The sequence below is a fragment of the Cygnus atratus genome, chromosome 6 (genome assembly GCF_013377495.2).
Source record: "Cygnus atratus isolate AKBS03 ecotype Queensland, Australia chromosome 6, CAtr_DNAZoo_HiC_assembly, whole genome shotgun sequence".
In the NCBI taxonomy this organism is placed as follows: Eukaryota; Metazoa; Chordata; class Aves; order Anseriformes; family Anatidae; genus Cygnus; species Cygnus atratus.
This window is the reverse complement of record NC_066367.1, coordinates 25,225,665-25,239,570: the sequence shown is the minus strand read 5'-3', so window position 1 is coordinate 25,239,570 and position 13,906 is coordinate 25,225,665. Positions and strand designations below refer to the sequence as shown.

At 40.0% G+C, this 13,906-nt stretch overlaps 1 protein-coding gene across 1 annotated transcript in view; it reads right to left on the bottom strand.

The window, feature by feature from the left end:
* ADCY5 (adenylate cyclase 5) overlaps positions 1-13,906 on the bottom strand; it is a 216,634-nt gene that overhangs the window by 85,050 nt on the left and 117,678 nt on the right. The window contains exons 2-3 of the mRNA XM_035536886.2: positions 6,993-7,142; positions 1,762-1,883 (exon numbers count right to left, since the gene is read on the bottom strand). Coding sequence (XP_035392779.1) covers positions 1,762-1,883; positions 6,993-7,142 — 272 coding nt within the window. The remainder of the gene's footprint in view (positions 1-1,761; positions 1,884-6,992; positions 7,143-13,906) is intronic.

The following is a 13,906-nucleotide window of genomic DNA, read 5'->3' as shown; positions in this document are numbered from 1 at the left end:
TTAGTATATTATTTTTAATTAGTTTTTATTTATTTGGTGATATAGTTAAAACAAAATTTCAAAGAAGTATCATCCAAAAGAGATAATCACTTTTACTAAGATTTGACTGTACCGAATGACTTTTAGACCTGCAAATAATGATATATGGAAACTAATGTGGAAGAATATAATACCATACTGATTAATCTCATGTCATATCCAACAACTTGCATTCAATTTGAATGTCAAGCTGACCTTTAAGTACTGGGAAAAAAAGTAATTCCTCTATTAGGAAAATACACAAATGCCATCTATCATGAGAAATTTACAAACCTACTTGAACACGCCAAGTGCTATTAAGGAAAAATCGGATGCAAAGACAAAAAACATCTACTGTAACACTTATTCTGCTGTGGGCACTCTGGGAGGCCTCTTCCGCTCACCTTCATTACTGTACGTATATTCTTTATTTTTCATTACAGAACCATTAAAGCATTTTACAGGTGATAACATTTTTGTCTTCAGTATTGCTAGGGGATCTTTATCACTTTGCCCAGTCACAATCAAAACCTAACCTATAGGTCCCTCTTCCCAATTTTCTGCTTGTACATTACCGCTCTACTCCACTGCTAACACTAAGGAAATGTCAATTTGCTGCAGTCTTCAAATGCTTCAGAATTTTAAGTGAATTTTACTGCATCATCTACTGGAGATTACGCAGGTGCAGTATGTTGGAGATGCAATAAATCCACTTTTATTTGTTGAGCACTAAGTATCAGAAAATATAATTCACCAACATACTTAAAGCTACGTAAGAGAGAAGGCTACACAAGCAGTGTACAAGAAAACCTCTTATTTGAAGGGAAGAGGGAGGGAGGAATGAGAGAGATTCTCCGACCCCAGCCCCGTGTCTCAGTAGAAGTATTTACAGACTTACAGAGCTGTTACACAGCATCAGGACCTGGCTTGGCAGAGACAGAAGTCATTCCCAAAGAGGCCAGGTACAACAGCAGAATTAAAATGTGTCAAGATTAAGTTAAACTACTTTTCATTGCAGCCCATGAAGATATCAAGCAACATCAACAGCAATACCAAGTATGAGTTCATTCCCTCTTCTCTGGGAAGTGGACACAGGGAACCTGGTGATGTGCCGAAGCTCATGGGGACAGACTGCCCCAGCAACACGGACTGGCTGTGATTCTGCACCACTTCCCAGACACCAGACATCCATTTCGTCCGCTCATCCAGGCAGACCAAGGAGTGACACGGCCTTGGGTGGCTGACTGGTGACTGAGCAGGTGCCAAGGGCTGCTACTATAATGGACCCCCTGCTTGTAATTACAGACTGGCAGGGACTACTCCAAGTGATTTTAACCTCAGCTGGTCTCTGCAACTCACTGCCTGGAAAGCGCTGTCAATCTTTGACTTGCATCCCTTCAATGCTTATCAGAAGGGTGCTTGTTACTGTCAAAAAAACATCCAAACTCAAACATTCCACCTTTTCAAAGCCACTGAGATGCAATCAAGGAAAAAGAGAAAAAATAAAGAAGCTAAGGAAAGAGATCAGTTAAAGCTGCTTATCAGACGAAGATGTTGCAGACCTGTGGCAATCCTCCTCCCGTCCTATAAACAAACTTACAAAAGTCAACTGGTGGCACTTTAGAGCTTTTACACTTATTTTGAATTAAGTGCTGCTGTCATCTTCGTTCCCAGGCCTTAAGTGCTAAGTACTGGGATGGTCCCTCCTCCCCTGGCAGCTGGGAGATAGGCTGCTCTTCTTACCTGACATTGTCATGCTTCTGGATGTAGATTTTATGAAACATCATATCTTCCTGTTTGGCATTAATGTCAGCTTTCATCTCCATGGCAACATGTCGAGGAAGTACAGAGAGCAGGAGCCGCTCCTGTGGAGTCAGACAGATGAAGCAATTAAAACACCTGCTGCCCAGTTAACAAACACACTTTGCTCCGCGCTGGGGAGAAATGAAGTCATCAGTTTGGGGAGCGAAGAGTACGACCAAGTGAAACCACATCCATAAACCCAGCAGTTGACCCTCTGTCAAGGCATCTGCAATTCTGTCCTGACCCTGAAACAATAATTCAATGATTTTAGAGGGGAAAATATTATTTTTCATCCCAGCTGCACTGGGCCTGTGATTAATGCCAGTTCTTGCAAATGAAGGATCCATGCAACTCAGAAATTGCACATACACGTTCCTGGAATGATTCTGCTAAATGATACCATCTGACCTTCCCCACAGCCTCTCCACACCACCACGAAGTCCTCTTTCACACAGCCCTACAGGACTGACACCCCAACACCCTTGGGCACCTTCTACAACTCCTTCCTTTCCCATCTGATCATCTAGGCACATTCCCCCAACAGGCACAAACCTGTTCTTGGCAGATAACAAGTCAGTAGGAATGCCCCAATAAAACTAGCACGAGAAGTTAGCCCAACTATGCAATGCGGTTTTATACTTCTACACCTAAAACCACTCTTAGTGCCCAGTTGAATTAAGACCTGTACACCCAGCCACTCACCTACAAAAGTATTTCCAATAACCACCTTCTGTCATCAGCATTTCACTGCTCTTCACCCTCCCTTGAAACAACTAAATTGCACTTTTATTTACTGATAATAGCTTCAGTGTGACTTTCATAACACCATTTTGTAAGCCGTTCCATATATAGTTTTGTATGCTAGGCAAAAATTAGTTACATGACAAAATGATGACTTTCTGGTAATTTTCCTAAAAACTCACACAAAAGCCCGCGCTTGCTATTATTCTAAATTTGGTGGCAATTTTATGCAAAGGCTATAGAATTTAAACCTGCAGGTAATATGCACCCCAGGGACACATTTGTGTATTTCAGGAATCTCACCTGATAAATTCTGCCCAGACCGTTCAATCCCTTAATTTCATTCCCACTCACACTCTTTGCAGTTCAGGGGAAGTTTTTGCTCTGGCTGGAGAAGGTGGGGAGCATCTCCTCAGGGCTCAACTCTAGCTCAACCTGCAAGCAGTGCTCTGGAATAGCTGAAGAATCCCAAAAGCTTGCGCCGCTCTTGTTTTTATTATTTTTCTTTCCCTGCAGTGAGCAGAAGAAAAGGGCCTTCCTTCCTGACGACACAGACACAATGTAGAATAAACGAAGGTGCCTAACCTTATCTAACAGCTCATTAATTCTCAACAACACAGGGAGCAGTTGGGCTCAAGCTGCAGCCCTGACTCAGAGGGGTCAGCATTCCTGTATTAATTACTCACGTCACCAAACCTCTTGCCCACACTTCAGTTATAAACACATTCCTGGATTCTAATTTCTGGCTTTATCTGAAAGTTCCCCACTTATTTCTTCCTCTAAGGAGAGAGAGAAACGTTCGGAAAACCAGATGAAGATGGATTCACTGGATATGTACTCAGCATGCACTGAGACATTTTATAGGCTGCAGCATTGCCCAGTATTTACTTTTTTTCCCCTCAACGTGTACCTTAAAGAGATTGATTCTTGCCTCCGGTCCCTGAGGAGGTAGTAATAACACAGGAAAAGATGTGTTGGAGGGATGTCTATCTCCCCAGCTCCAAACTGCAGCAGTCCTGACAAGATACTTGTGTTTTAAAGCACTCTCACCTTCACTGGCATACTGCATGTGGTAGCATTCACACTGCCAAATTTTATATGTATATATATATATATACACACATATATATATAAAGATTATGAATCATGCACGTGTCCTCAGGCTTCTGTCAGCTATTAGTGTACTCCTTGAGCGTAAAAGCGCAACACATTTTGTATGTTTATCAGGGTAACTGGTGTATACACTGCTGTCATTTGCATATTATAATAGGCATCCTCAAATGTGTGAAAGCTGCTACTCTACGTGTGATTTTACACATCCTTTAAATAACTCAGAGCTCAACGGGGAGCTCAGGGGCACCCGCAGGTTTGGAACATTCCCTGTGGGCGCACCAGAGTGAAGGATGATTTTTTTTTACTTGCTTGAAAAGCAGGGACATGTTTGGGGGAGTAAGCTTCTTCTACTAGTACTCCAAGGGATTTTCACGTAGATTTCTGGATAACTTGTGCTTGAGAACCCTCACCCCTGCTCTTCCTGACGCCACAGGCATTTGCCAGATTAAACCACCAATATTTTCAAGACAGTTGAGATCTTCATGAGACTAACACCACTCTGAACTATCACCGACTGGGAATAAGACTTAACAAGTGAAACGAATGCATGCAACAGGAACAATCCTTCATGTAACAACTAATTAGGAGGTTGAGCTGTGTTACAGAGCTGGACATTCTTTTCATCCTGTTTGCTGGGAGCATCACGATCACTGAAAATAACCTCTGAAACTACCAGGAGGAGGCTGTAACAAGTGCTTTAGTAAGGCACAAGCCACGCTAAAAGACCTTCAAAACAACAAAAAAAATCCCTTTGTTTTATTTCAAACGGAGCACAGAAATTAAAGTCTCCACCAGAGTACAATTTTCATTTTGGTGTAATGACTAGAATGTACTGCAGCCCTCACTGTAAAATCACTTACGTACAAGTGAGGTGGCTGGGACTGCTGTTTTACAAGTCTAACAAGGCAGCAGTCTGACCTGATAAAAAAAAGCAAAAGCAAATTCATATATAATTCTCACTTCAAAATACGATGCGAGTATAGTTCCACTGAATTATACATTAAACAAATGCATACCAAGAAGCACTAGTCTCTAGAATAGGCACAGATTAAAGAGTAAAATACAGATCTACTCTATTTACATACATCCACATGGATATATGTATACGTGGGTGGATATATAAAACACACACATCCGTACACTGACTCTATACTACACAGTAATTTTAACTGTTTATGTCATACTCTCCCAAGATGACCCCAAAGCATTAACAAATATTCAGTGTGCTACATCTGTCCACTTGTCCTCAGGTTTAATAACACTATTCATCACAAGTTAAGTGATGCAGAGATGTAAAGAAGAAGATGACTTCACAGACAGAAGACAAGCAATGCTAGAAGGAAAACTGCAGTCTTGACAACCACTCTTTTACTCAAATCTTAAATATTTGCAGATTATTGAGAATAATTTTTTTTTCATCCACTACTACTTTATTCTGTGTAAGGTACAGTAATTCCTGTTATGATTCTGCCCTAAGTTATCTCAAGTAATAAAATCATTGAGGATTGTCTATTCTGGATTGGACACTTTGGATTTCTGTTTACTTTCTTTCTAATTTTGGATGCCAGTAGAAGCTTAATAAGGGAAAATATACACTCCTTTGCTGGAGATAATCTGCCTGCCTTTAATAGAGAACAGCACACAAGAACATCGTCAGGACTCCAGAAACAGGCAAACGATGATAAGAGTGCTGGGCTCTTTCCCTCCATGCCTATTTGGAGACCAGCTCTCACAGACGCGGGCTGAGCTGCTGGTATTTGCATCTGCTGTTACCTCAAGATTATCTCGATGCATTATGCATAGGGATGCATCTGAACTGAACCTGGAAATCAATGTCAGTGCAGGCTGTAGCAGCAAATAATCTTATTAGGAGTCCCCAGCTGCCAGGATCCACGGTTCCTGCTGGATGTACTGGAGGGCACAACTTAGTGACTGGCTTTGACCTGTGTTTTACTGATGTCCTAGCTTTCTCCTGTACGGTATGGTACCTTTGGGGAGGGGAAGAGGGAGAGATAAAAAAGGCCAAAGACTATTGCACTTGTAAGGACATTTTTCATTTTCTTCAGCACAGAAGCTCCTAAATCCAGAACGGCACATGCATTTGAGACATGCAAAGGCAGCCTCTCAGCAGGGAGGACAGAGCTGTAATCAATAAATAAAATAGGGTATTCTCTTGGCTCAGTTCTTTCCTTCATTTCAAGGTGCCAAAGGAGGATTGGCCACTTGTTTCATCTTTCTGAAACTACATTTGTTACAAAGGAAAAAAGAGCTGTGATTGTGAATTTGGTTTTCATATATATATTGTCAAAATAACCGTAAGGGTTAAGGAGCAAGTATGTCAGACAGAAGAACCTCATAAACGCTGCCAAAAGATGGATCCATAGATGCAGATGGGCTGGGACATGAGGGAAAAATAAGCTGTGTTGCTACAGAGATACAAAGATGCTCCACTCGATTCATTCCCCTGACCTCTTCCCCAAGTTCACAACCACAACCAAGCTCCAGGATACCTCCCAAGGGAAGACTGGAAGCCCCATTTCATGATTCCCTTCAAATTGGACGGGACAGACCACTGCAAGACATACTGCGGGTTAGAGATGTGTATTAGCAAAGGAATAGTCACACTGGTCCAAAAGGTCTTTCGTATCTAATCCTGAGGAGACGAGGTTCATTGCCACAGAACCCACAACTGAATTAGGGAAGCCAATATGGTCGGTCCCCTTGAAAACTAAGCTGTTTACTGGCAGCACACAAACATCGGACATGTTGATGAAACTTACTTTTCAATAAAATAGAATTGACTTGAGGCCTATATGGTGCACAGAGGTGTGCAAGCAGGCAGGAAGAGGACTCTCTGGAAGCATCAAGGGACAGTATATTCTGTGGCCAAATTTATACCTCTCTCACTTCAGAAACCTGCCTTACCTGTTGGTAGTGGCTTTGCTGATAAACACACCACACTTTGTCCTCACAAAGAGGGTCCACCTGAAGCCTGTATACTGCATCCGTGTTCAACACACAGCTCCAATGCGTGCAAAAAAACAGTGCACATTCTCTGTGTACTATGTAATTTTCATCTGCAGAGCAGAGTCCACAGAATTTGTTGATGTCTGTGGACAAATCCATCAGTGTACTGGGGAGGAAATACTCCCTGAGTTCTCTTTCAAGCCTTTAAAAAGCCTGCCGTCTCCTATCGGCCTATTCTTGCCTGCATCAGTCATCAAGCAAGAGGCCTGCAAATCTAATCCTACAGGAACAATTTGCATGCTAATTCCATTTCAGCAATTTCATTTTTTATTTCCCACTGTTGCTCTTACCTGCTGCTGGTTTTCCCTTTGAGAATGCAGCCTGGCTTGTATGCATTCCCTCGTCTCCTGGAAAGCCTGTCTTTGGGACACCTCTGCTGGGTAGTGGGTACAGACGCCTACAATGTTTGTACAGGAGAAGATGAGAACATTGGAGACCAGCTGCAACAAAAGGGAAAAAAAAAAGGAGAAAAGAAAGAAAAAAAGAAATACTTGATTACATTTTGGAAAACTGCCATCAGTAACAAAGCGCAGCTAGAACTCAGCCCATTCCATGACTCTCTGATCCAAGCCATGGTTAAACCTTAAGCTCTTAATTCCAGTGTATTTCACTTCTCTAGTTTTTAAATACAAAACTTCCATATATGGCCTTAAATATACGTTCTTAACACTGTGTATTGCTTCACTGTAAAAATACAACTCTACTAGCAATACTGTAATCTTGCTTTTGGTAATCCAGTACCTTGCAACTACTATGACAAAAATCCATCTAAAAATGCTTCTACTGTGTCAGCTAAGATGCAGCTAGGACTCGTGAAGACAGACCTGACAGAGGAACACAAATATTTCTGTGCTCGTGTACCTACATATCTGGCCTGAAAACATACCAAAGATACATTAAACCACTGTTTTGAAATAGTGCTTAAAATAATGAAGGGAAAATGCTGTTTTTTTTTCACAGGGTTTAAGAGCAATTGGAATATCTAGTTCTTCTAAAAAAAATATGTTACAAAATTTTATGTTAAAAGTACATTTTAAACATTTTTATGAACATGACTACAGAGAGAGTTATTAAGTCTGGTGTGTATTTGGATTGGACAAGTACAAGGGAAAAGCTATGCTGCTCTTCTGCTTCCACATGGATTATGTTTTGTAACAAAGCAATCACATAACTTCTGCTGAAAACTAGTGTTGCAACTCTTTTATTTCCTAACCATTTTTTAATAAAAAGGAAAAAAAACATGCCCATTGCTAGCATTTGGTTCATGTATAATGTTCAAACAGCTTCTGACAGTATCATATAAACATTTCCCTTGACAGAGGTCAAAATACAACTTCTGGAGAGCTGCACAAGCTGTACCATCTCTCCCTTCGAGGACAGACTTATTTGGAACACCTCTCATCTCTTCTAGGGGAAAAAAAAGACTGTTAGAATTGCAATATTCTTAAAAATAGGAATCTTTGGCCTATTCTCCAATGAGTTCAAACATACCCATTGCCTTTGTTACTAGTAATTTCCAGACCAACCCCTTCCCTGAAAATACAGGGCCAGGCTCTGAAAGGCAGCACCCATGTGGGTGCCTGTCAAGCCCCAAGCTCACAGTGGGTGCTCAGGACTCCCCAGACCACGTTTTGTGCAGGAGAGAGGAGCTGTCCCCGTGTCACACACTAACATCCCGAAGAGCAACAGTGTCTCAGAGGAAGCCCGCTGGGACTCACTACATCCATACGGAGAGGACAGCAGAAATTGTTTTATTAACAACTCTGACCTGAAAGAGGATTTACACAGAAAAATCCCATCTTTCAGTTCAAAAGAAGCAATACGTTAAACTACTGCTGAGGGACTTCTCTCGGCGGATGGCTGCCAGTAGATGGCAACACCCAAAGCTCCCGCATCAAAGTGCTGCATTCTGGGCTACATCCCTGCACTGAGTTCCCACACTTAGGTATTACAGTAAAACACAGTGACCCACAGGTTATATATATGTATATATATATATACCCATGGGTGGTTAACATCAGTATCACTTACAAGTATCTGCAGGTAACCGGTTTCCAAGGAGGAAACTACTTCTCATCCCTTGCAGATTGCTCCCTCCATCCAAAGAGTCCACACAAGGGACAGAGAAAGGGCTAAGGCGCAGGTCATACACACACACATGCAATAAGCCCCGACCCGAAACTCACATATTCCCCTTACAATTATCTTCTTACTCAGCTCTTTCTATGACTGTCTGAATCTTCCCAGGTCTGAGGTCCCACATCTCTTCCCCAAACCAATCAGACACTAGCCAGCTGCCACCTAGATCTTGCCCAGGCACCCTAATCCACTGCTACATCACATTGTTTTGCTTATAATGAGCAAAAATGTGGGGTTTTAAGTATGAAAAATCCCTCCAAAGTATAAAAAAATACTAGTGCTCATTATCTTGAAGAAACATCTTAAAAAAGGAGCAGAAGTAGGCTTTCCTGGGAATTACTCTGATTCCTGCTTCACAGCTGCATTACTGGCAGCTTGGGAACAGCACTTCTCCAAGTTCAAGATGGTTAGTACGAGATCGAATGGGTTAACGCTAAGTAGCATGTTTTGCACAGCTGGATTACAGCAAGACTCCCAAATCCTCTCTATTGGAACTATTTAATTTTACAGTAAATGGAAAATTTGTCAGTGCACATAAAACAGCATGCATCACATATTCAAAATGGAAAAAGATGAGAGCACAAATGACTTTCAGGAAATATTCTGTTTTCTTTTTTAACCCCAAGAAACCGAGACTTCATTTCACTTAGAGTTAGTAGCGCAAAACCAAAGCAAACTCCCCAAAATAGTGACTCAACTCTTGCACCCAGAACAGCAGACAATGGGTGGTTTAGATGCCAGGCAATGTCTCAGGAGTTAACTGAGCAGAAAAAAAGGAACAGCTCAGTTCTGAAGACAAGCTCTTTGTGGGTATATCCTTCGTGGGTGTATCCAAGGGACTTCTCAGACTGATTTATAAGACAGGCACAGATGACCATGCTTTGTCTAGGGGGAATAAAAACTACATGGCAATGTAATTTTTAAGTAGAAAGAGACAGACACCTGTAACTATTCTGTTAAACAGAAGCTCATTTCATTCACAGTATGGCACCTTTGAGGGATGCCATAGGGAGGGAAAGAGGGAAATCAGAGTGTAATGTTGAGAGTATCAAAAATTTGCAGAGATATAAAACTGCAGCTCCTACTATTTGCAGCAACTCTTGTTATGTAGGCAAGAGCATTCGTTCAATATGTGTTCTCAATAATTTTCTTCATGAGTATTTTAAACTATATTAAAGCAGAAAAAAAAAAAGAATATCTAATCTCAATTTCTGCACAGTCCGCTGTCTTAATAAAATAAATTTGTACCCTGTTTGCCAAATGGTACTACAAGCTTATCAGCTTCCTTGCCATTTTGCTATGGTAACCAGCTTCAGTCCCAGGAGGAAAGAAATGATGTAGATATTAAAAAACTGATTCCCTAAGCTCCATGGCCTGAAAAGTAAAAACATATCATGGCAACTATTTCAGACAATCTGTGCTTGAAGAGCTGTTCAAGGCAATGGGAAAATACAGTTGGCTATTTTGGAGTTGATTTCCTTCCCCTGCCTAGCCAGAGATTTAAACTAGGAAGTTTCCTGCCTTTCTGATTTTAGAAAAATAATAGTTTATAAAAGACCACTTCACTTACCTATAAATCCTAGATAAGCTATTAAACTGGCCTACACACTATTGCCATATTTGAGTGTTTCATAAACTAATATGTTTACTCTTAGAGCATCTGTGTGTGGCAGTGAAATGCTATTATCCTGATGTTACTGAGGCAGAGCTCTTTACAGGCAATTCAGTATCTAACAAAAAGTACTTGGAGGGTTTCTCAAAAAATTAGCGTGACTTCTTCATTCCCCTGAAATAATAGATCTCTCAGTCTCAAACAACAGAGCAGAGTGGACAGTCACTTTGATTTTAGCTCACAACCAGAGCAGTGTAAGGCTTTTGTTGAATCTCTTGCAGGAAACAGTTTTCAATATTTTTTTCCTTGGTAATGGAAGGAAGAAAAAAATAGAGAGAGAGAGATGGAAACAGTTTAGTTCCACGTGTTCTAGGAGTTATGAAAACCTCGTATTACAAAATCAAAATTGAGAGCTAAATCTGGTCTGCCTCTATTGTTACAAAATTGATGTTTTGGGCATTTCAGGCAAGACTGAGGAGGAACACTGATGGTTCAGTGATCACCAAGAGTCCTCCAGACCATCACAAGCAGAAAGAAATATCAGCTTGAATCATTATCACCTGGCTTCTCCTTACTTTCTATTTGATTATTCTTCAAACACCAGCTGCTATTCAATATGTAATGAAGAGACAACAACATGCTTAAGAGGGATAGCACCAAGATAAATTTTGTTAGTTCCTTACTCCTCTGGCGGAGGCCAGAGAAAACAAAGCTGGTTACTACCATGAAAATACGGGCCATATTCCTCTGAATATCACAGCTCATTATAATAATCACAGCTTTTTACTTTTTTTTTTTTTTTTTTTCCAAGTTACCCTCCTTTGGTAAACTTCTCTTTCAGAGGTTCAGGGTTATTTCTGTTCTGAGATTACAGCATCGAGCCATTCTCTACTAGTTTCTAACACCCCACAGCAATATTTTTTTCTATTTATTTTTCATTTAAATCAGAATATTTTGATATTTCATGAAGTCCCATTTTGCAGACACCCTCTTTTCAAGCTTTTACTGTGGGACAGTAAAACTGCCACAAGGAGAAGAAAAGCGCCTAGTGTTTAAGGCCAGGTTAGACGGGGCTTTGAGCAACCTGCTCTAGTGGGTAGCATCCCTGCCCATAGCAGGGGAATTGGGACTAGATCATCTTTATGGTCCCTTCCAACCCAAACCATTCTATGATTCTATGACACACACAGATCAAAAAGTCACAGAAAACTACCTAGAGGAAACAAATGACGTATCCCATCTTTCTGGAGTTTTTCACTGCTCTGCCTCTGCTTTTCAGTTCTCATAACAGTTATCCAGTAAGAAATCTTTTGTTAAATCAATTATTGGTGCAGCGGCTAGGTTAACAGCAGATAACAACTGAGTTTCTAGAGTACTTTTTATAGTGGTTGTATAGTGAATTGACCAAGGGGACCAACTATTAATTACAGGGGCAAACACTGAAATTAGATTTACTTTTGAGAGTTCCTTTTTTTAACAATGAAAAATTGTTATAAAATTTTAATATGTATCTGAAACAGAATATAAGAACAAAAATATGATGGTGTACAAAAGCTCTAATTGTATTTCTATAGCACCTATGTGTGTGATTCAGAATTGGACATATGGATACAACTTAAAGCTTCAAAAATAAGAAGTGCAAACATGAAAAAAATATTGTTATGAGGTATAGCTGATACTGTTTTTTAAACACTTTCCCTGAACAGCAATTAACCCTGTATTGTCTTTTTATATATGACTATCTAGTAAGATAATAAACCAAAACTAAACTGAAACCAAACAACAACAAGAAAACTGAAGCAGCTACAGAGCCAAAGGCATAATGAAAATTAAAAAGAAAGACAACATCAGCTGGCTCCAAGATCTAATTACTCATGTATTTGTGCTGTATATACAACAACATCTTCCATTTCCCAAAGCTACAACTAACAGAGTACTAAGAAGGTGAAAACTTGTAGATTATGCTAAAAAGATAATTAAATAGAGTCATGTGGTCCTCTCCTCATGCTTGGCCAGTAAAGAACAAGAAAAGTACTAGTGAAGAAATTAGAAGAGTTTTTTATTATTATTACTATTTTAAATGTGACGTACTTTTACTGAGTCCTTGAAATAACGGCAACAACAAAAGATTAAATCAATACACCAGTCTCAGAACACATTTTCTGAAGTTGCTAAATGGTGCCTTCCCTCTCTGTACTGCTACTTCTGCGCAGCAACCACTTATTTGGATCTTGAGCAGAACAGAATACTGATTATAGCCACTATCTTCCAAAGACTTCTCTAAGTGCACTTTATGTATGAGTAGTGCTACTGAAGCCAGCTCTGAAAATTTAAATGCTTCCCTATGTCATGGCGTAATTTAGCAATCCAAAATCTGCAGAATTTATTGAAGAGTGATGCTCTAGATAGGCAGTGTATCCACTCAGTTAATGATGAGAACAAAAAAATTCCTTGTAGAAATTCTTTTGACACTTCTTTTTGCATATTCCTTCCATTTAGGAAGCCTACAAGGAGCACAAGGTGTCTACTTCAACCTTTCATCTAGATTCTACATTCATCATAAAGTTACTTCTTGACAGTGAAGCAGTGGTACCAGGGCTGAAAACACTGAAATAACCCTCATGTCGCTTGTGAATATCTTTGCTGAAGAATTCCAGTCAATAGAAGCACTACACTGAAGCTACCCATTCTGTATATTTCAGTGACCACCTCACCTTTCCACCCCAATATGTGATGCTCTTCTTCTCGCAGGGGAAAGACAAACAATTATTTTGCCCCACATAAGTTCAGTCTTCAGAATAAAAAATTAATATCTAAATCAGCTTTAAAATACATACCTGCATGTAAAGACATAATATATTGCATACCTCATCCAGAGGAAAAAATTAACATTTTGATATTTTTCAATTCTTCCAGTTGTTTCAGATGACAGCCAAATGTTTGCTGCTGCTTTCTTAATTTTAACGTCACACCCTGTCCTACAAGATTTTCATTCATTTATTGATTGCTGTCATTGCAAACCTTCCATGTGCTCCCTCCTGCTGATATCCTCACTGCCATATGGAATACAGAACCATAAAGGACAGTATTTATGATTTGTGTTTATAACTAAAACTTTTAATCACAATTTTATTAAAGAACAAAAATATTACAAACAAATGTATTTTTAGTAAGCAGCTCAACAGGAAACATTCCTACATCAAACTGATAAATTCTACTTCCTCATCAGCATTTATTTTTTTTTTTGGAATTAATTTTTCCACTGGGATTTCAGCAAGATCCTATTTTCTTCAGTTACTGAGTGATAAGGTGCAGAGGAGGAGAATACACTGTCCTGACCACATCTTGGCATAACACCAACTAAAAGAAGTATTTCTGTGTCTAAATTTTCCTGGAACTCTATCATGATCCCAGCAAAGCATCCTCTGCATGGTGGCACTACCTGGCAGGGAG